Here is a 22,106-nt window from a genome sequence, read left to right on the forward strand (position 1 = left end):
CATCATGGGACCATCTGAAGGTGATCGCCAAACATGAGATGAAGCCAACGCTTAAACAGAAGATGTCTGACTTCCTGAAGGACTGTGCTGAGAGGATCATCATCCTTAAAATAGTACACCGTCGACTACTCAACCGGTAACACACACAGCAATTTAAACACACATGTATTCACACGATTACACCCATACCTACTCACAATCTGCTTCTGTGATTCTGTGGTTGACACCTATGTGTCGTCCTGGGTCTGTAACTCTGTGGCTGACCACTTGTGTGTTCTGTGGGTCTGTGACTCTGTGGCAGACCACCTGTGTGTTGTCCTGGGTCTGTGACTGTGGTTGAACACCTATGTGTTGTCCTGGGTCTGTGACTCTGTGGCTGACCATTTGTGTGTTCTGTGGGTCTGTGACTCTGTGGCAGACCACCTGTGTGTTGTCCTGGGTCTGTGACTGTGGTTGAACACCTATGTGTTGTCCTGGGTCTGTGACTCTGTGGTTGACCACCTGTGTGTTGTTGGGCAGGTTCCATGCATTCCTGCTGTTCCTTGGCCACCCGGTGTACGGCGTGCGGGACGTGAGCGTCCACCGCTTCAGCAAGATCATTAGCGAGTTTGCTCTGGACTATCGGACCACACGCGAGCGCATCCTGCAGCAGGAGCAGAAACGCGCTGACCACCGCCAGAGGAGCAAGACCCGGGGCAAGTTGATCATGAATGTCACCGCTGTGGTGAGTGACCCTGTCCTGACCTGCTACTGACCTTTGAGCTTTTGGGGTTGTGGTGAATGTTAGTCTTGCAGTGCTGGTGTAAAAGAGCTGATGTCTTTGGCCCTGAGTTGGTCAGCCACATAAATGCAGATGAACTCTCATTTCTTTTCATCATTCGTTCAACCTGTAAATGATCTCTAATTGCTCATAAAAAGCAGCTATGTCAGGCTTAGTGGTGTAACGGTAATATTGTATCAGGATAATACAGTAAGACTGAAACATGATAATATGGTAATTCTGTAACATGATAAAACAGTAATACTGTAACATGATATGGTAATTCTGTAACATGATAATATGATAATACTGTAACATGATAATGCAGTAATACTGTAACATGATATGGTAATTCTGTAACATGATAATATGGTCATTCTGTAACACGATAATACAGTAATACTGTAACATGATATGGTCATTCTGTAACATGATAATACAGTAATACAATGTCCTACAATATTTGGAAATGACAACAGTATTTGAAAAGTGATATCAGGGACTGATTGATGGTGTGAAAACGTGGCTCCACCCAACCCCACTAGGGAGCTGATACCAATATGTTTACAGTTTGGTCCTGGAAACCAGTCTGGAGTTCTTTATTAATGGGTTTGCACTGGATTCACACTCAGTTTACTCTGAGTTTATACTGGGTTTACATTGCACTAAAACAATTGCAGAATCTGTTCTACATGTCAGGAACCAGTCAGTTCTTCATGCTTGTAGCACTGCTGGTGGCCTGTGGGCGGAGGGTCATGGTGGACAGAGCTTGTCTCACAGCGAGGAGGTCACTAGTTCATGTCTTCAGTGAGTGTTTTGGTGTGGTAACAAGTCAGGTTCAGTTTGTCATTTGCATAATCATACATGAACATTCATGCATTGAAATGTGTGTGGTAAAGCATGGGTAACACCTCTGCAACAGCACTGATTCATGTAACTAATGACCAAATGACAACAATGTACTATATAGAATATACACAATATACAAACATACATAATATACAACAGCAGAGTAACAAAATCAACAAAATACACAATGTGCCTTCAGGAGGGTCATATATTAGCCAAGGGTGATCTGTAGATAACCACACACTGTTTATTAATAGTGACTATGTAGAAGTGTTTAAGTAGTGGTGTGCTGCAGTATACTAATAGTAATGGTGAGAAGGGCCACAGTGAACTGATACTGGGCGGGATTAAGTGCTAGCAGGCTTTACCTGTTTGAGTCTTTGTCTGTACGCAGGAGAAGAATGAAGGTGTGATCAGATTTTCCAAGAGCAGGGGGGGGGAGCGTTCATATCGGTCAGTCCATAGACCGTAGTAAGGATGACTAGGCTGAATTCTCTTGGCAGGAAAGAGGCCTGATCTTGACTGTTATGAGTTCGATGTTCGGGGAACAGTGACAGGCTATGCTCACTACATCAGTGCCCCGATGAGAGTTCACCATAACACACACCCAGAGGCCACACACCCTGCCTCTGTTCTTGTCGGAGTCCAGTGTTTTGTCCTGATGGTAGACGGGGAACCCAGCCGGAGTGATGCCTTCGTCTGGTAGCGCCTTGGATGGCCACGTCTCTCTGAGCGCCTGATCCGACTGAACACAGCAGAGTACTAGAAAGTGGAGCGTTCAAGTGCCTTCTCCTCGTCCTGCATAACCGCACGTAACCACACGTCTGCTTCTTTCTGCTCCACCAGCCACGCGTGTCATGAGCGTTGAATGGCTGCTTAAAAGAATTTGTTGATCGTAAAGAATAATCCCAAAAATGGTATGTGCTAAAACACTAAGAAATAAGACGACAGAACACGAGAGTCTGCTGTATAGACAGGACACAACACAACTTAGGACAACACTGCACCGTCACACGTGTGAAGCTCAGTCGCACATGAGAGTGACACTTGAGCTGTTCTGAGGTTTGCAGCAGGGGGTTGTTTGCCTCAGTCCTAATGTAATGAGTGTTTATCTCCTCTGTAAGTGGGTCAACCCCCATCACAGTATCAACTTCCTTTGTAGTCAGTGATCATGTGAAGTCTGTTCCACATACGCCTGAGTCCACATATGCTACATACTTCGGAGTCGAAGTAGTTAGCCTTCACTCTGTCTCTGTAGTCCCTTTTGGCAAGTCTGATGGTCCTTTGCAGGTCATACCCGGCCTTCCTGTAGTCTGTCAGGTCTCCAGCTCTGGTTCTTAGTTTGGCCTGAACCTCAGGAATGATCCAGGGTTTCTGATTGGGTAAGGGTCAGATATAATGATTTTAGAGACGATGTCATCAGTGCTTTTACAGAGTCAGTGCGTTCATTGACGTCAATGCCGGCTGTATCACAAAATATCTGCATTTGTGATTTCAACGCAGTCCTGAAGTGTGAAGATGGCCCCCTCGCGCCATCGGCAGACTGATCGCAGAACAGGCTTTACCTGTTTGAGTCTTTGTCTGTACGCAGGAGAACAATGGAGGTGTGATCAGATTTTCAAAGAGCAGGGCGGGGGAGCGTTCATATCTGTCAGTCTTATCCACCTGCGGAGGATTGTAGACTGTAGTAAGAATGACTAAGCTGAGTTTTCTTGGCAGGAAAAAGGCCTGAGCTTGACTGTTATGATACGACTGCTATAACACACAGGGCAATGCTGCCCTCCCCAACACCATCAGTGTATTTAATCAGCTCCCTAAAAAATATATGACTTCCTGTTTCTTCCCCCTTCTCCATAGAGTGATGATGAAGACGACACTGAGGTATGACTGTGTGTGTGTGTGTGTGTGTGTGTGTGTGTGTCTTGTTGTCCTGGTTGAGTATCACAGCATATTTGCACTCTTGTCTAGTGTATGAATTAAGTTTATTAGTATGATGGTACATGTGCTTCCTGGGAGATGAATCCGTGTGTGTGTGTGCGTGTGTGTGTGTGTTTAACAGAGGCATGAAGTAGAATCTAGTGCTACACTCCAGTAATACACACTATGGCCAGTCAAACATCTGTTTGTAACATTTGCGTACTGTGACTACTACTACAAAAAACTGTGGCACACTAAAATGCTTTCATTTGGTTTTTGGTTTCATGCACGTGTTCCCTGGGTTGTGTGTGCTGGGGTTTGGGAGCAGGCTTGTTTCATCATTACATGTTGTGTATTATAGTACAGAAACTGCCCTTCTTGGAGGAGTCCACTCTGTGGTTTCTGCTCTTTAGTGCTGCTTTTGATACAGTTCATCACAGAATCCAGTTTTCTCCACTTTACTCCCAGCAAGAAAACTGAGACTCTATTAGTCTGGCTGCAGTCAGACCTCACTGACACTCAGCATTTGTTTACATTGGCAAATGTAAATCATCCAATCATCCAAGGTGTTCCACAGGACTCTGTCTCAGGTCCTCTTCTGTTTCACGTATATATGTGTATATGCTCTCTTTCTGCAGCATAGTCTCCAGTTTCGTTCCTAGGGCTAGGGTTAGGGGTTAGGGGTTAGAACTGATGTAGTTCAGGTTATAGTAGTTCAGGTTTATAAACTGGGAATTACTTTTGACCCCGACTCCGCTTGCAAGCACACCCTAAAGCAGCATTCTTCAACCTGTACAATATATCGCTAGAGGACAGACACACACACACACATGTAAGAGTGTAACACACACTAGAATGGGACCTCAGTTCTAGAATGTGGCCTTGGTTCTAGAATGGGGGCTAGGTTCTGGAATGGGGCTTACGTTCTAGAATGTGGCCTAGGTTCTAGAATGGAGCCTTGGTTCTAGAATAGAACCAAGCCTATGTGAGCAGGAACTCAGGTAACTCTGATCCCAGATCAGCCCTTGTGCTCTGAGGCAGGCACTGCTAAAATAAGAGCACTTACGCCTACACTGTATCTGTTTCTGTGTATGTGTATTCCTGTGTGAACTCAGTCGAGCCAGGTAGCTGGGAGCAGTGCTAGTGGCAGCAGCGCCCCTATTGGAGGGCAGTGTGAAGTGCAGGGGCTGGGCCATGTGGCTGATGCAGCCTCGCATGTGCACATGAAGGCAGTTCTGAAAAGCAGCCTGCAGGGCGGCAGCACTGAGACGTGTGGAGTACCAGGTCTACGCACACGCACCCGCGCAAGAGCCAGCAGAGGTGCGAGACCCTCTGACCTTCACACACACACACCCCCCTCTGACCTTCACACACACACACAGACACACACACACACACACGCACACACACACACGCACACACACACGCACACACACACACACATGAGCCAGCAGAGGTATGAGACACACATACACTCACACACACACACATGTGCACACACACACACACACACACACACACACACACACACATGAGCCAGCAGAGGTATGAGACACACATACACTCACACACACACATGTGCACACACACACACACACACACACACACACACACACATGAAAGGGCCAGCCGAGGTGTGAGACACACACACACACACACACACACACACACACATGCACTTGCACAAGAGCCAGCAGAGGTGTGAGACGTGCACACACACACGCGCACACATGCACACTTACACGCACACGAGCCAGCAGAGGTATGAGACACAGGTACACACACAAACACACACACGTGCACACACACACGCACACACACACACGCACACTTATACAAACACAAGCACACACAGTCAAAGACACACACAAACACGTGTGTGTTCTCTGTAGGTCGTACTGCCTGGGTGAGTGCAGTGGTTAACGAGGACTCTCAGGCAGATGAGGCGGCTGATGATATCATGGAGCGACTCGTACGCTCTGCAACACAGGGCCCGCAGGAGCGCACGCAGCCCCGTGAACGCAGACGGTCCCGTGCCAACCGCAAATCACGTATGTGACAGTCTCTCCACCACCAGACCAAGAATGGTACAGTCTCTCTAACCCAGCAGACCAAGAATGGTACTGTCTCTCTAAACCCTCTCTAAACTCTCTCTCTCGCTCTCCCTCCTCTCTCAGTCAGAAGGACCCTGAAGAATGGTTTAACGGCAGAGGAGATCCAGGCTCTGGGTCTAGAGGCCACTGACATGTCTGTGTGAGGATTCACATGGATTAATATGTACTCCACACACACTCCTTTCACACTGTCAGCCACACACACACACCCCTGTCCTCACCCTGAACACACACTCTCAGCCCCCAACAGGCCCATACACAATCAGATACACACCAGCCCTACATACATTTATATATACAGCAGCCCCCCTCACACTCTGATATACAAACCAGATGAACACACTTTCATCAGCTCCACATATACTCTGTGATACTCACCAGCTCCACACACGTCCACAGTGATACTCTGTACCACATCCACAGTGACTCTCTGGACCACATCTAGTGACTCTGTACCACATCCACAGTGACTCTGGACCACATCCAGTGACTCTGTACCACATCTACAGTGACTCTCTGGACCACATCCACAGTGACTCTGTACCACATCCACAGTGACTCTCTGGACCACATCCAGTGACTCTGGACCACATCCAGTGACTCTCTGGACCACATCCACAGTGACTCTGTACCACATCTACAGTGACTCTGTACCACATCCACAGTGACTCTCTGGACCACATCCAGTGACTCTGTACCACATCCACAGTGACTCTGTACCACATCCACAGTGACTCTCTGGACCACATCCAGTGACTCTGTACCACATCCACAGTGACTCTGTACCACATCCAGTGACTCTGTACCACATCCACAGTGACTCTCTGGACCACATCCAGTGACTCTCTGTACCACATCCAGTGACTCTGTACCACATCCACAGTGACTCTTTACCACATCCACAGTGACTCTCTGGACCACATCCAGTGACTCTGTACCACATCCACAGTGACTCTGTACCACATCCAGTGACTCTCTGGACCACATCCACAGTGACTCTCTGTACCACATCCAGTGACTCTGTACCACATCCACAGTGACTCTTTACCACATCCACAGTGACTTTCTGTACCACATCCACAGTGACTCTGTACCACATCCACAGTGACTCTGTACCACATCCACAGTGACTCTCTGTACCCTGATGCAGAGGATCTGATGTCCTGCTGTCCTCACCCTCCACGTCTCTTGTGTTCCTCGCTGCTTCCGGTGTAATGTATTGAAGGATGAGAGCTGTATTGGCCCAGAGAGCCACTGGTCGCAGTTTTGTTCTGTTACTCTGAACCACCACTGTGGGACTGACCTATGCACCTTACTGCCAATCAGTATGTGGGATATTTATGGATTTCTATATCTTTGTGAACTGTAGCAGTATTTATACATTTTAGTAAATATTACACTTAATGTGTAAGACTTTTATAGGATAGGCATTTTGGAAATATGGAGAAAATTTGAAATTGTATCAATTCAGTGTTATTTTAATGCTAAAAGAAGTTTGTACACAATGGCTAAATGGTTTCTTGGTTCTGAAGTTTATTTTATGTGCTCAAGGTTTTGTCATTTCTGCAGAATGCTGTACTATATATTGAGAGCAGGATTTGATTTTAAATGTTTTATTAAGATCTTGAATGGACACTAAAGTGTTGCTGTTCTCCCCCGTTATCTACACTACATAACGCTGTTCTCCCATGTTACCCAGACTACAAAATGATGTTCTCCCCTGTTACCTAGACTACATAACGCTGTTCTCTCCTGTTACCTATATAACATAACACTGTTCTCTACTGTTACCTACATTACATAATGCTGTTCTGTCCTGTTACCTAAAATACATAATGCTGTTCTCTCCTGCTGAATGAATTACAGGGGTGATTTTATATTCTACAGTCTGTATAATCCAAATGAGTGTTTTGGTTTTGGTTGTCATTTGGACTCACGTATTAGGTGATGTTAATCGCCTGCCTCTATCAGCAAGGGCACCTGTGCAGAACCCACTCGGACCCATGTAGAACCCACTCGGACCCATGCAGAACCCACTCGGACCTGTGCAAATACTTTTTTTGTTGTTTTTTTATGCTTGTATCATGAATTCTGGCAGCTGAATCCGGCTTACCTGGTCACACTCTTTTACATGATGGTTTCCAGTTTTAAATGGTCTGTACACACAGTTCAGCAATAAATAATTTTTTGAAGCACATCCTCTGCAAATTGATTGTATTTTTGTTTGTGTGCTGTTACACATAGCTAATATTTACATTTACAATATTTAATATTTACATTTACATGCCTGTGTTTACAGGCAGTACATTTGTTATGCATACCTTTAAATTTTCCATTGTCTGTTATGTTTAACATAACAATGTGTGCTTTGGTTTTCCTCTCAGATCATCCTCTGATTGGTTAAGGAGGGCTCTGAGTTTACTTCTTTCTGCCTTAGATTCTTTTAATTCAAGGCTTCTTGTCTGAACCGAGTTGCTTGCTTGCTGTTAGTTGTGATCTCAAAGCTAGACTACTGCAACTCACTACTTGCTGGTCTTCCTCTAAGAGCCATCAGACCTCTACAACTGGTCCAGAATGCAGCAGCATGACTGGTCTTCAATCTTCCGAAGTTCACACGTTACTCCACTGCTGCGCTCCCTTCATTGGCTCCCTGTAGCTGCACGCATCAGATTTAAAATCTTGATGCTTGCCTACAAAGCCAAAAATGGACCAGCCCCTTCATACATGAGGTCAATGGTCAAAGACCAATTCCTACAGTATTCTAGATTATTGGTATGTTGGACTCTAACCTACTGTACTGGCTAGGATGTATTCTATGAGGAAATAACAAAGCACTTTTGTAAGTCACTCTGGATAAGGCATCTGCTAAATGGCATAAATGTAAATGTTTACTTATATAACCAATGGACCTACATACTTTTAATCTGACTTTAATAAGTGTTTTCCTTGCATGTCTGATGTTCATTGTAAACCATGTGTACAGTATTCATTTCCATGTATAATTAGGAACAAAATGTGGTCCTTGATTTTTAAATTACTAAGTTATGTCATAGAACACACATATTCCAAGCACAGCAAGTGATTCCAGGTGGTTCCAGGTAAACCATGCCAGATTCTCAACATACAGGTATTCTACTTAATGCCAAAACACAAAGAATACCCAACACAACGCAGTTTCTAAAAATGCTGTACATGCAGTAGTCAGACAGAGAGAGAGAGAGAGAGAGAGAGAGAGAGAGAGAGAGAGAGAGACGGTGGGGGCATTGCACGGGTTTGAGCCAACTCTGTCGGCTGCAAACCTTTGTCACAAACACGGATGACATTTCTAAACGATATTAAAACTTCACAACCACTAGTTACCTGCGACGTTCTAGTATGTTTCTCTTGGTTTTGTTTTCTGTTTACTAATGCAAATTTTGGCTTTGTTTGTGTGACATGTCAGGAAGAAGGTTAACTATACGAAAGAGGAGTGCTTATTATCATTACATTAAAAATAACTACATCATTTATATCTACTAAATGACTTAAGTGTTTTGTGTCGTGACACCAGCGTAACCAGCGTAACCCCTGCTTCTGTCCCGAGCGGACACACCACATTTACGACCTACAAAAGTGCTTTGTCATGGCTCACAATGCAGCAGCTTTATGCCTGGATGCCTAGACATGCGAAACACATATAATTTCTACCACGAACAACAATAAGTGCAATAAACAATAAGTACTAGAGTTTCAGTTAGTCAACACTTAGTTAATACAGGAGCAGGAGCAGCGGCCGTTTAACCACCGAGAAATCCGTCGAGACAGTTGAGACCGTGTCAGGCAGACTCGCTCGAAGCCTTTCATATGCACTTTCATTTCCACAGAGGAGCAGAGCTACAACCCTTACAACAGACATCAAGAAATCACGACAAAGGCGATAACAATTACCAGTAGGGGCAAGTAAAGAGACACAACGACTACATGTAGATTCAAGATTCAAGAACTTTATTGTCACTGTGCAAGCACAACAAAACTGCAGATTGAAATACGTACTTACACATACGTCTGGGAATATAATCCCATATAAAACATTTAATAACTCACATATGAACGCAGAGTCATATCGCTCGGGCTGCTCAGATCTCTTTAATCAGATTATTTAGATTATTATCAAGATGAGAACTCTAAACTCGCCGAGTTCTCCGGCCCACAGAGGGCGGGGTGTCCCATGTGACAGGGCGGCCCTCGGCGTTCCCCAGTACAAAGCCTGCTGCTCCCACAGCGTCCAGTGTGTAGCCAAGTTCTTGGTTCAGGCGGTCGCGGTTCCTGCTTCTACCATGGCTAAAGACATGACCCTGTACTGGGCCTCCGGGTCGCCTCCGTGCTGGCGCGTCATGATCGTGTTGGCGGAGAAGAATTTGCAGGGGTACAACAGCAAACTGGTGTCGTTCGAGAAAGGCGAACACAAGTCCGAAGAAATCATGAAACTGAACCCCCGGGGGCAGGTACAACACTGCCAATTAACGGCCATTTAATGACTGCTAACCGAAGTGGTCTGTAATAACGAAATGTCGTCTCTGTCTTTTCAGGTTCCAACGTTTAAACACGGAGACGTGATCGTGAACGAGTCTATCGGCGCGTGCATGTACCTGGAGGTAAGCGCGCATTACGATATAGCTGCAAACCTGGTCACTGCTGCACCTCGTTAAAATGTAAAGACAGTAGTAGACTTTCCCAATTTTACTGAAGTTTCTCGTAAAAAGACTAAAGTTGGATAATTGCCACACGCACGGCTTCATTGCAGAAACAAATGAACCCGTTAACACGTTTCGCTGAGTTACTCTACGTTTAAATATGATCTAAATCAGATGACGTGCAGACATGCAGGCGTTCGCGTTTCCTGCGTTAAAATCTCTGTCTGTGTCTCTGTGTCTGTGTCTCTCTGTCTAGAATTGTTTCACGTCACAGGGCACACAGCTGCTTCCAGCTGCGCCGGCAGAGCAGGCGCTCGTGCTGCAACGCGTCTTTGAGACCCAAACGCTGCAGTTTGCAATGCGTAAGAGAACCACACTCACCTAATTCTGCCCACTCCTGTACTTCGCACCAGGGGTGATTTTGGGGTCTGAACACGTGCCATCCGTCGATCTTTCTTTTAGCAAAGGCTTCGTTGTCAGTCAGACACGCGGAGGTTGGCACGCACTTACAGGTTTGGGCAGTAAACACAACCCTTCCTGTGCTTGGCTCCTAGCGATGACCTAATGATGGCAGGTCCCCACCAGCGCAGGTGGAGGAGCACACCTTCGCCAAGTTCACAAACTGTGTGAGGAGATACTCTATCTGATACTATAATGCTAATGACTCCGTTTTAGCATGTTTGAGTTGTCGTCCGCCAGTTTGTGGGTTGGTGGATACTCAAAATACCCAAATATGCACAAGCACTGGAATAATGGTAATTGAATAAATGCAATTGAAAATGCAGAAAATAAGTTAGGTAAAAATTACTATTTCTACAGTAGAATAGACAATAATAGTCTTTTAATGTGCAATCTATTAAGCAATCAAGCAAAATTCCATGATCAACTGTGCTGAAGGCTACACAGTTTTAAGTGATCTTCAATTTAATCAATACTCTTGCAAAACATCTGTGGTGGTTCTCTTGGAACCTAAAGTGCTGTATCTGCTATAATGAGTCCAAAAACCAGTCTGAAATGTCTCCATTAAATGGTTTGGGTGGAGTTAGTCACTTGGTTGCGTATACACCACCGTTTTGATGATCTTACCCAGTATATTCGGAATATAAAAGATAATAGAAGGAATATTTGAATCTAATCATGTATATAATTTTCAAGAACGGCTGGGTGAAGATTACTTTTCTTACAAGGAGACCTGAATACAGTGGCTTTAAGTCTCTAGGGGTAAATTCCTTGTTGGAGTGACTGATTGATTGACCAATGCTCAGAACATTTCTAGAGAGTAGGTCAAATACTGGTTTGAATTTTTTTAATTGATTAAGGATCAAGAGGGCAGCTGGTACTGTTCAGATATGAAGTTGTTTTTAATGAGCATTTCATGACTAATCCATCAGTCTTTGTAGCAGTCACTTTCCACCTTACTGTGGGCCATGGAGGGCCCTCAACAATGCCTTCTGAGTCAACATCTTACTACTGAAGAAATTGGCAAACTGTTCACATCATTGTAAAGATGACAATGTAATGTAGAGAATATGTAACCAGTTTATTGGGATTGTCTTTACTGATGAGACTGAAAACAAGCTGACCTTGCAGTCTTGTGTAAGCTGTTGAGCTGTTTCAGGATGTTTTTGAAAAAATTGGCAGCAATTGTCTACCTGTCCAAACAGGTAAGCACTGACAAGATGGAAAAGATGGAATAGTAGCAGGGGACACCTTGTTGTTTAGCCCAAGTGATTAAACCAGATCTAAAACATGACCATGTTTAAGAGGATGGCTTGATGCATGCTGAGGTCAAAGGCTTTAACTACCATGGTAAAGTCATTAGTAATGGGAGCCAAGGCCTTATCGACATGAATATTCAAGTCTCCACTGAATAGCATGTTGGTGAAATCTATTAAAATCTTTGATGGCTCACCAAATTCCTCCAGAAAACCTGTATGAAGTCTGGAGGAATTATAAATAACCAGTATAAGAACAGGTTGTCCTTAAGGTTAATGGCCAGATGGTCAAAGGTGGAGAATATCCCAAAAGATGCTTGTTTGCAAGATATCTGACCATGATGCAGATAGGCTGCCACCACTCGTCCAGTCTAGGAACACTTATTTAGATGGGGTTCCCTCATTAAGGCAAATGGTCACTTCCACAACCAGGTTTCTGTAAGAAAAATGTCAAATTTATGATTTTCTGTTGCAAAGTGATGTGAAATTAAATAAGTAAAGCAGCATTTAACAGTAGGTGGAATGTCTAGCAGAAACTCTAAGCACTGTGAACAGAAAAGTTTAAATTGGAAATATTGGAACTTTCAGGTTCTTGTAGCCATGTCACCAGCTGCTACATGAACCTGCACCATTTCTCTCAAATGTAGCATGTTTTCCAGCATGTCGGGACGGTTTCTTTCTCCAAGTGGCGGGGGGGGGTTGGTTGTTCTTCAGTGGACTGTGAGCAGGCACATATGACGGGGTAGTGAGCTTGTTCCTGATTAACTTGTTTCAGTGGTGATGTAGTTGGCCAACACTGCTGCTGTGTTAAAAGTATTGTGAGTTGGCCTGGGCAGGCAGGGGTGCCCAATGTGCTTTTGGTGTCGCTTGGGTTTGATCCCCAGGCTGAGGCGTCAAGACCTTGGAAGATGACTGAAGTAGTAACAGTGCTGCCTCCCCACCGTTATCTTCCAGATTGCATGATGGGTGAGGTTTCACGTACTCGGGACCTTTAACTTAAGCCACAGGGCAGTATTGGGTGGTGAAGAAAACAAAGATGGTCTAATGCATTTCAGTGGAAAGTCTTTCCAACCCCAAAACTGATGAATGTTTTCCAAGTAATCAAGTCCACATAAGACACAGGCCTTGAGTCATGTATTCAAAGATCAGAGATGGAGAAGGTGCTCGTTCGTTGTGCTACATGTGGTCCACTGAAGAAAGTTTGCAAGTTCAAACCCTTAAATGCGTTGAGTTCTAAAAAGTCCCTTTTTAATAGCCTGAGCCTTGAATGAAAAGCTACAGCAACCCCCTTGTGTAACACAAGACCAGCACAGAGAATCCTCTAGTGATGCAGAACAGCTGCATTATTCAGAATGAATGATCAACCAAACTGTTGTCATAATTTGAAATAAAAATGCAGTTACTACATCTGAACTTTGCTTTGTTTGTGGCTGGTGTTTGCGTAGGTGACGCCCTGTTCTATGAGCGCTTCACACCTGAGGGAGAGAGACACGAGTCTGCCCTGAAGAGAAACAAGGAAAACCTGACCAAAGAACTGAAGCTGTGGGAGAGCTACCTGCAAAAGGTGTTGTGTACACACACATACAGTTTAAGATTCCCAACATTGACTACATGCATTTTAATAATCAGTTAATAATCTGATTTATTCCTCGATTGGAATAAATAAATAAAAAAAACAAAAAAAAACCCCCACCTAAATCAGAATGGAATAATACATCTGAGCTTGATGTAATTTTGATCAATATTTATCAGTAATTATCAATATGAAAGGCACGGATTGCATCCTAAATCAGGCACTATGCACCAATTTGTAATGGTAGTACATGCTATTCTCATGAGTGACTTGGTACTGCTCCCAAATGAGTGTGGAACATTTCACACAGAGTTTAATATTATAGCCGAATGCCCAATGACCTTTGAACTTCATGACAAAAAGGTTTGAATAGATGCACTGAGGTAAAAACTTGAGGCTTAAAAGTTAATGTAGGGCGACAGTCTTTTGAAAAAATACAAAGTTCAAAGTATCTTGCAGCATTTTGACAATGTTGACAACAGTACAGTGCAGTTTTCTAGCGGGAACGGTTGGCTAAACGGCTAGCTAAAGTGCCCTGAACCTGTGTGCTAGCTCGCTAACAGCTCATGCTAAATGGATAACTGAAATCAGTATTTTAGCCCATTTCCTTTTGGGGTTTGGCACACATCCCAGTAAATTCTTCACTTATTGTATAAAATATTTAATTGTTATATGAATCACTTATGCATTAAACTTGCACTTGAAAACAACTTTGTCAGCATCTGCTGTTTTTGTATTGTTTAGCTTCACTTCAGAAATGTCCTGTGATGTTGGTCTCAGTTTGAGTCTGTTACTTTTCTGTGCCGATTTTATGCTGCAAAATGCCAAAAGATTTGAAACCTATTTTTTGCTGGTGACATCAAGGGTCTCTCGCTCTCGCTCTCTCTCGTAGATGGACAGTGGCTCATACCTAGCCGGAAGGACCTTCTCCATGGCAGATGCTGTCTGTTTCCCTGTGATTGCCTTCTTTTCACGCTTTGGGTAAGGGCTGTGTGGGTGGACACAAATGCAAATGTCGCATTGCATAAACCTTTACAGACCAACACTAGTGGCCTTTTGTGGGGTTGGTTTTTTTTCTTTTTTTTTCTCTCCTCCCCCACTTGTAAAAACACATCATTACAAATAATAAAGCACATATTAAACAAAAGGTTAGCTGAGCAATATTAAGGGTTAACTTGAGATTTACTGGGTATTTCTGTTTTTCTTTTTAAAATATTTTTAGTTCAGAATGACAAAAGGATTTATGGTTATTGGTACCAGTCAGTTATCAGTAGCTTGCTGAACTGACTGATCAATTATTGAGGGTAACAGTTTGGGTTATGTGCACACTACACACTCTACCCTACGCTATATACTCTACACACTCCACCCTCTACTATACACCATGTACTCTACACACACACTAACTTGCAGTTGATTTCACATGCGTTTCCTGCAGGCTGAGTGAGGAGCGCTACCCCAGGCTGATGGCGTACTACCAGATGGTGAAGGATCGTCCCAGTATTATATCCACCTGGCCACCTCACTGGTTGGAGAACCCCCAGGGCCAGGACATGCTCAAGGACCTGTGAGAGGACGGGCACGTAACACTGGCCCAGACCTGCTCATGACCGGCATATGACAACACATGATTTCACTCCATGTTTGGTTCATTTTGGGTGTCTACTAATAGATATTTTTGCAGTGTGTATAACATGAATTTGCATCTAATAAAACCTTGTCTGCAGCCAGTTACTAACTGAGCAGTTTTTAATGGCCTGACCTGATGTTTTACCACAGATTTAAAAGTGGTGTTGGATAAAAACAGAAAACTGTTCTCATTTAGCTCATAACATTAGCAGAATAAATGAATTATGGCATTAGCACATAAGACCACTGTGAAGGACTTGTGCAGTGCAGGATTCCAGTTTACACTGCAAAGGACACGGTTTCTGGATGCTGGTGTTCCCTGCCTGTCAGATGCAGCAATCTTGTATGAGCCTGTGTATGGCTTTGGTTTAGTGAATGCAACAACAAAAAGCCCCAAAGCAAAATGCAAACATTTTTGCAGCTATGAACTAAATGTACATTTTTAATTCAGAATTTCAAACCTTAAACTTGTAAATTGTACACATTTGACAGGGCTACAATGGCTAGAGCATCCATGCCCTTCCTGCCACTTGAGCAGACCAAAAATGCAATTCCAGGAAATATCTATAAAATGAAGTCACTATCAGACTCCTCTTTGAAATAAGGTTTCACAGGCTCCACAGGTACAGTCAGAAAACTGCTGCTCTGGGCTGGTGCACTCCTCTCAGACATTTAATTAACTCAGAAGTGAAACTGGTGGTCACTGTCTTTACACAGAGGTTGGGCCATACCAACTCTAAATCTAAATAGGGGTCTCAAACACATTTATTTTGACTGACATTAGTTTGCTATGAATTGAATGTTTTATGTATGGCTCTAACAAGCAGGTTTGCTGTACTATTGAGAGTTCTTCTTGGCTCTGTGTAACTCAGGTTTAAGATGTCACTGTTTGAAATCTGTCATACTAGTTCTGTTTGACTTTTCAACAAGTGTTCATTGTGTGTGTTTGTGCAAGAGATCATGTCACTGTGATGAGTGTCCAGTGTCGTGTGCGTTATCTAGTGTGTCACACTGTGCGTGTTACCTGGTGTGACACTGCTGGGTGAACAGTGGGTGTGTCTTCTCATGTGGGTGTGTGTTAGCTTGTGTATCACTGTGGTGTGTGTGTGCATATTACATGGTGTGTCGCTGTTCTGAGTGTCCGGTATGTGGGTGTGTGACTTTTTTTTTTTAATTATTATTATTAGTTGCATTTATATAGCACCTTTCTCAAGGTCAAGGTGCATCACTGTGCTGAGTGTCCTGTGTGTGTGTATGTGTGTGGTAGGATGGCCTCTGCTCTAACAGTGAGCTTGACTGGGCAGATTGTTTTTCACCGCATGTGATACCTGGAATGCCACATCATGGGATGTGCCCTTTCAGCTTGTGACAGTGACTCATCAGGTATCAGGAGGGTCGTTAGCTTCCCAAAACATAGATAGGTAATAAATAATAAGAGTACCTATGTAATAAGGTCTGGTCTGCTACTGAATACAATATATCTTTTCCCTGTGTAAGGTTAGTATGTCGCGGGGTCAATATACGTGCAGACACAATCAAGTTTAATCTAGTTTTAGCCTCTTGTTTTGGGTGAAGCACAAGTTTGGAAATTGCTTGTGGTTGTAGATAAAATACTACAGGTCCCACAATGCACCTGGCCAGACATGGTGTTATACTTGGAAAATAAACTACAGTTATAGAGCTTACAATTTATTTTGAGGCTGAAGCCTTTGAAAGGAAAAGGCTGAAGTACACAGACTTAGTGGCTGAAGTGAGAGAACGCAGGTGATAGGTGGCTATAAGACCAGTAGAGACATGTGTTAGACCAGTAGAGTTAGAGGTTAGACCAGTAGAAAAAAGTGTCAGATAAGGGAGATGGCTCTGAGATGGAAAATAAAGAGCAACATTTAAAAGGAACACACAATACTGTGTGAGAGACGTCACAAAATACAAAAACGACATGCAGTACTTTGTGACATCACAAAATACAAATGCAACATACAGTACTGTGCGAGTGACATCACAAAATACAAAACAGGCCATGCAGTAGTGTGACATCACAAAAAAAAAAAAGTTTGTCCTAGTAAGGGATTGAGTCTCAAGGAATTTAAGGTCACAGCTCTATGTCTACCACACCCTGTCCATGAGCTGGCTGCTGTCTCCTGATGCTGAACTGCCCCCACATCCAGAGAACCTTAAACACACACAAAAAACCATCAACAGCACAGCAGAAAAGCACCCAGCAAACGAGGGAGATGAGCTGGACTCCATCCTGGTCTTAATCTGGATGTGGCCCTTCACACACCCACTTACACAGATGTCCTGTAGCTTGTTCAACATCACAGGTTGTCATTTAATAGGTGACAGAAGTCAGTATGCCCAAGCACATGGGGTTATGTTTCATCACAGAGAGATTCATAATAACTGGCCAGACCTCCTGGAATTGTCACGACCTCCACTCCAGAAATGGGTCTGGATGAACATGGAGTCTCCAGCCAATTCACAAAAACTGCCTGGTCTTGATAATCTATTCAATCTGACAGCAAACTATCGGAGAGACTCAGATATCTGGGTGCCTTATGGGTGGATTGTAGAGGCATCTAATGACAACAAAGCCTTTAAAATACCAAAGAAGGACAAACTAGTCTGCTGGTTCGTCAACAACTGGGACAAACATTTTTTTGCGTGTGAAATACTTCAATGAATTTAGCAAAAACACAAAGATAGAGATTTACGGTGGACACTTTGACAGGTATCAAAGCAAGCAAGATTATTTTAAAATTATATCAAACTGTAAATTCTACTTATCCTTTGAGAACTCCATCTATAAAGACTACATCACAGAAAAGATGTATAATCCACTGACATCTGGCACGGTACCTGTGGTTCTTGGCCCACCCAGGGAGAACTATGAAGAATTTGTACCTGGGAATTCCTTCATCCATGTGGTTGATTTCAGATCCCCTGAACAACTTGCAGATCATCTTAAATTACTGGACCAAAACCAGGAGATGTATGAACAATACTTCACCTGGAGAACACACTTTACTGCTAAGGTTTCTTATTTTGGTGTGGAGCACGCTTGTGGTATTTGTGATTATATAAGTAAACACAAGAGCTACTGAGTATTTAAAAGCCTTAATAAATGGTATTGGGGTCAGCTGGATTTGTATGAGATGATCCTTCCAGAGGGAAACAAAATGGAATTAAAATATTCTTCCTCTTCTTGTTTTCATTATTATTATAACCCTAAATCTGACCCCCCATTATGTGGTGGTCTCTTTCTCTGAGACTATTGCTTAGCACTTCACCGCTAATCTCATAATCCAAGCCTGTCCCACCACGCAGGAGCCATCATCATTAGATATTTTAGGTGGGTGCAACCCCACTGTATTTGACTAGCGCAGGTGATGAAATATGTTGTTTAAGGGTTGTAGTTTGGTTTGGTTTAGTTCAGTTCTGTGCTGGTTAAATATTTTGTTTTTTAAGTGTTAGGGTTTGGTTTGGTTTGTTTCTGCAGTGATTAAATTAAACTGGACATATTCCTGGCTGCCCTACTGCACAGATAGCCTTATAGAAGGTTATTCCACAGTGTGGGAGCATTATAGGAAAAGGCTCTGTCGCCTGTGGTAGGTTTTCTTATTCTTTGTATTGGTAAAGAGCTGCACCTTTTTATCTAAGCAGATGTGGTGGATCGTTGCATTAAGAGTTCTCTAAGGTACTGTGGGGCATAACCATTCAGTGCTTTGTAGTTCATTAGGTGTATTTTATAATCAATACAAAATATTACTGGGAGCCATTGTAAAGTAGCTAAGATAGGAGTGATGTGTTCAAATTTTCTAGTTCTAAGTTAGAACTCTGGTTGCTGCATTTTGAACTAGCTTGAGCTTGTTTAGGCATTACATTACATAGTGATACAGCCAGATAGTTTCAAGTTCGGTTTATTCGTCACATACATAGTCATACACAGTATAACTCGCAGTGAAATGGTGGAGAGTGCTCTGTCCAAACTGAGGAAAGGAAACAGGGGTGCATAGAGAAAAATGTATATATGCAAGATAAATATATATACTCTATGTATGTACAAAATATATTAACAATGTATGTACAATATATGTATATTATGATTATATACACAATGTACAATGTATATGGTTGGGTATATATGTACACAATCTACAGAATGTACAGATCCATTTTGTATAATAACATATCTACAGTTGTTGTGTAACAAGGTAATTGCGTATAAATCTATATATACAGGTGTACAGATATACAGTTATGTTATGTTAGATAGTAAGGCATTACAGTAGTCCAATCTTGAAGTAATAAATGCATGGGCTAGCTTTTCTGCATCATGTGAGGAGACCATGTTCCCAATCTTTACAACAATAGTGGAGTGTTGTTTCTGTCGCAGTTCTGCTTACACCTGAATTTACACCCAAAATTAACCAAACATGGAGTGAAATCATGTTATGCTGCTGCAATTAGGTTATCCTTTGTACACACTACCACACATATTTCACCATGAGGTGGCACCAGCATGACAAGCTGATCCTGCACAATGTTTTTACACTGATCTGGGAGCAGCATCTTTATAATCAGTCTATCAGTGATGACCATCGCAGTTTGAGTTTATCCTTGTAACGTGCTAGCCCTAGGGCCGAAGGACATGGAAATGCAAATAATGACAATCAAATCTTCATTTTTCATCAAGGTTACTCTAAATATTTATGACATTTAACAGACATTGGTATTTATCGAGTGACTTACAAAAGTGCTTTGTCATTTATTAATAGAATGTATCCTAGCCAGTACAGTAGGTTAGAGTTTAAGATACTATTGAACTAGAATACTGTAGAAACACAGGGATCAGTGCTGATGCCTACAAGTGCAAAACACATATAAGTTCTATAACAGAAAACAATAAGTGTAATAAACAATAAGTACTAGAGTTTCAGTTACTCAGCACAGGAGCAGTCAACCTCAGTGCAATAAACAATACCCTACAATAAGTACTAGAGTTTCAGTTAGTGAACACAGGTGCAGGATCAGTGGTCATTAATATATTCCACAAATAGATGGGTCTTCAGTCTGTGTTTGAAGACAGTTTTCGGTCCAGACAGCCAGCGGAAATTCACTCCACCATCTGGGAGCCAAGACTCACAAGGTTACTCACACTCACATGTTGCCAGTCTCTGACTTTGCTAATATATTTTGCTGCATTGCCCATTGGAAGAAAAAAACACAATCTAGCATTTTCCACAGTATTAAAATAGGAGAGTAAAAGTCAGTGAGGTTGGAGACTGTGTTTGTTCTTAATGGCCTCTCTCACAGTCCACACATGTCCTCTCTCCTGCTCTAGCTACAACACGGTTAATAACCCGAGATTTAATCCAAATTAAGCTGATCAGCGTCTCAACAACAACATGCCAATTTCCATGACTTCAGTGTCACTGTAAATACCATTAAATTTTAAAAGCTGTGAGTAAGGGATGGGGGTGTTATCATTACATACTCCTTGGATCATTTCCTTTGCTGGGATCACTCTTATACGCTGTAGTTTTTGGCTTGCAAGCTTTCAGGTACTCAGGTGTGTTTTCAGGTGTAATTCCCAGTGGAGAAACCTTAGCAAACCACAGACTTCCAGCATTATCCAGTCAGTCAGCAGGGGCACATTTACAGCACAGCACATACATAACAGGGTATGCTATGACATCACACTGCCAACTGGGAGTGCTGGTATCCATATGATACATACAGACAGCAAGGATGTGCCTGTTCTCTGTGTGAACATACATTTTATGTTTACATTTTCCTTAACAAAGGCTTGGCTAAACAAGTAGGAGAATCTAAGAATTTCCATCTTATAGGTCAAAAAGAGTATTTTGTAGTGAATACAAAATGTAACAGTGCAGGGTGAAAGCAATCAAACTGTAATTTGCTGCTGTATGGACTAAAGAAACCTGCCATCATCTGCCTTGAGAAGCATCTGAGAGAATGACGAGATTGCACCGAAGAGAGAGACGAGATAAAGAAACACATTTGAAAAATGTTCTTCTCTAGAGTGCCGTACATACATCTGTGTCCTCTGGAGGTGAACCCACAACCTCATATTTGAAACATGAGCTGAGAATGACAACTGGTTGTCCAAAGTTATGCTCAGGCTACAAGCTGCTTTGGATGGTGATACCAGGGAGCTCTCATAGGAAACTGTAAGGTCATGGTAAGGTCTGGGAGTTCCTGGTTTGAACAGCAGCTCAGTTTTACTGGGGTTGAGCTTCAAGTGGTGGGCTGTCATCCATGACGCAATGTCAGTCAAGCAGGTTGAGATACGTCTTGAGACCTGCGTGTCGGAGAGTGAGGAAAGAAAGAAAGAGAGAAAGAAAGACTTAATTGGGTGTCATCAGCAAAGCAGGGGTAGAAGTAGCCATGAGAAGATATTATATCACCAAGAGAAAGCGTGTACAAAGAGAAGAGAAGAGGGGACCCCAGCACACACACACACAGACACATTATACAGGCAGGTAATGAAGTGCTGAGCACCTGTAACAGGTGTGTGAGGCAAAACAACCAAATCAGAAGGCCATGTGGCCTGGGGGTGGAGTTTCTTGTACACTCTCGTTTACAGTAATTATGTGGTTTAGGTGATATTAGAGCAACATTAGTCTTCTGTCAGATTTTGCTTATCTCCAGGCTTTACACTATACACATTTTCCCATGTGAACTCCCCAGAGTTTCTAGACTGTGGACACCTTCATTTTGACTGGAGTTCAAGGATGTGACCTTCAATGAGCACCTTTTAAGAGTCATAAAATTACAATGCTTTTCTCATCTTAGGGTCATAACTTAAAAGGTTTTTCTCATGCAAACATGCATAGTGTGTGTTTTGCACCT

The 22,106-nt window shown here is 42.9% G+C and overlaps 2 protein-coding genes and 1 pseudogene across 7 annotated transcripts in view; all 3 read left to right on the top strand.

Annotated features, from left to right (window-relative positions):
• Positions 1-7,837, top strand: part of fhod3a (formin homology 2 domain containing 3a) — a 40,538-nt gene extending 32,701 nt beyond the window's left edge. For 4 of the 6 annotated variants that reach the window (XM_027030982.3, XM_027030984.3, XM_027030985.3 and 1 more), the window contains 6 exons: positions 1-136; positions 520-724; positions 3,467-3,490; positions 4,642-4,846; positions 5,419-5,577; positions 5,704-7,837. The exon at positions 1-136 is cut by the window's left edge and continues 55 nt beyond it. In XM_027030982.3, the coding sequence (XP_026886783.2) occupies positions 1-136; positions 520-724; positions 3,467-3,490; positions 4,642-4,846; positions 5,419-5,577; positions 5,704-5,783 (809 nt within the window). In that variant the 3' untranslated portion in view covers positions 5,784-7,837. Of the gene's footprint in view, positions 137-519; positions 725-3,466; positions 3,491-4,641; positions 4,847-5,418; positions 5,614-5,703 lie in introns of all 6 variants that reach the window. The other 2 variants (XM_035523762.2, XM_081711744.1) reach the window with 2 other exon arrangements.
• Positions 7,838-9,779: 1,942 nt separating this feature from the next.
• Positions 9,780-15,335, top strand: gstr (glutathione S-transferase rho). The gene is made up of 6 exons (XM_027030987.2): positions 9,780-10,124; positions 10,209-10,274; positions 10,570-10,675; positions 13,474-13,592; positions 14,494-14,582; positions 15,040-15,335. Exons 1-6 carry the CDS (start codon positions 9,795-9,797, stop codon positions 15,170-15,172), a joined length of 843 nt encoding a protein of 280 aa, XP_026886788.2. The 5' UTR covers positions 9,780-9,794; the 3' UTR covers positions 15,173-15,335.
• Positions 15,336-15,472: 137 nt separating this feature from the next.
• Positions 15,473-20,703, top strand: LOC113590700 (4-galactosyl-N-acetylglucosaminide 3-alpha-L-fucosyltransferase 9-like; annotated as a pseudogene).
• Positions 20,704-22,106: the final 1,403 nt, after the last annotated feature.

This window comes from Electrophorus electricus, chromosome 4 (genome assembly GCF_041902795.1).
Source record: "Electrophorus electricus isolate QZ-2024a chromosome 4, ASM4190279v1, whole genome shotgun sequence".
NCBI lineage: Eukaryota > Metazoa > Chordata > Actinopteri > Gymnotiformes > Gymnotidae > Electrophorus > Electrophorus electricus.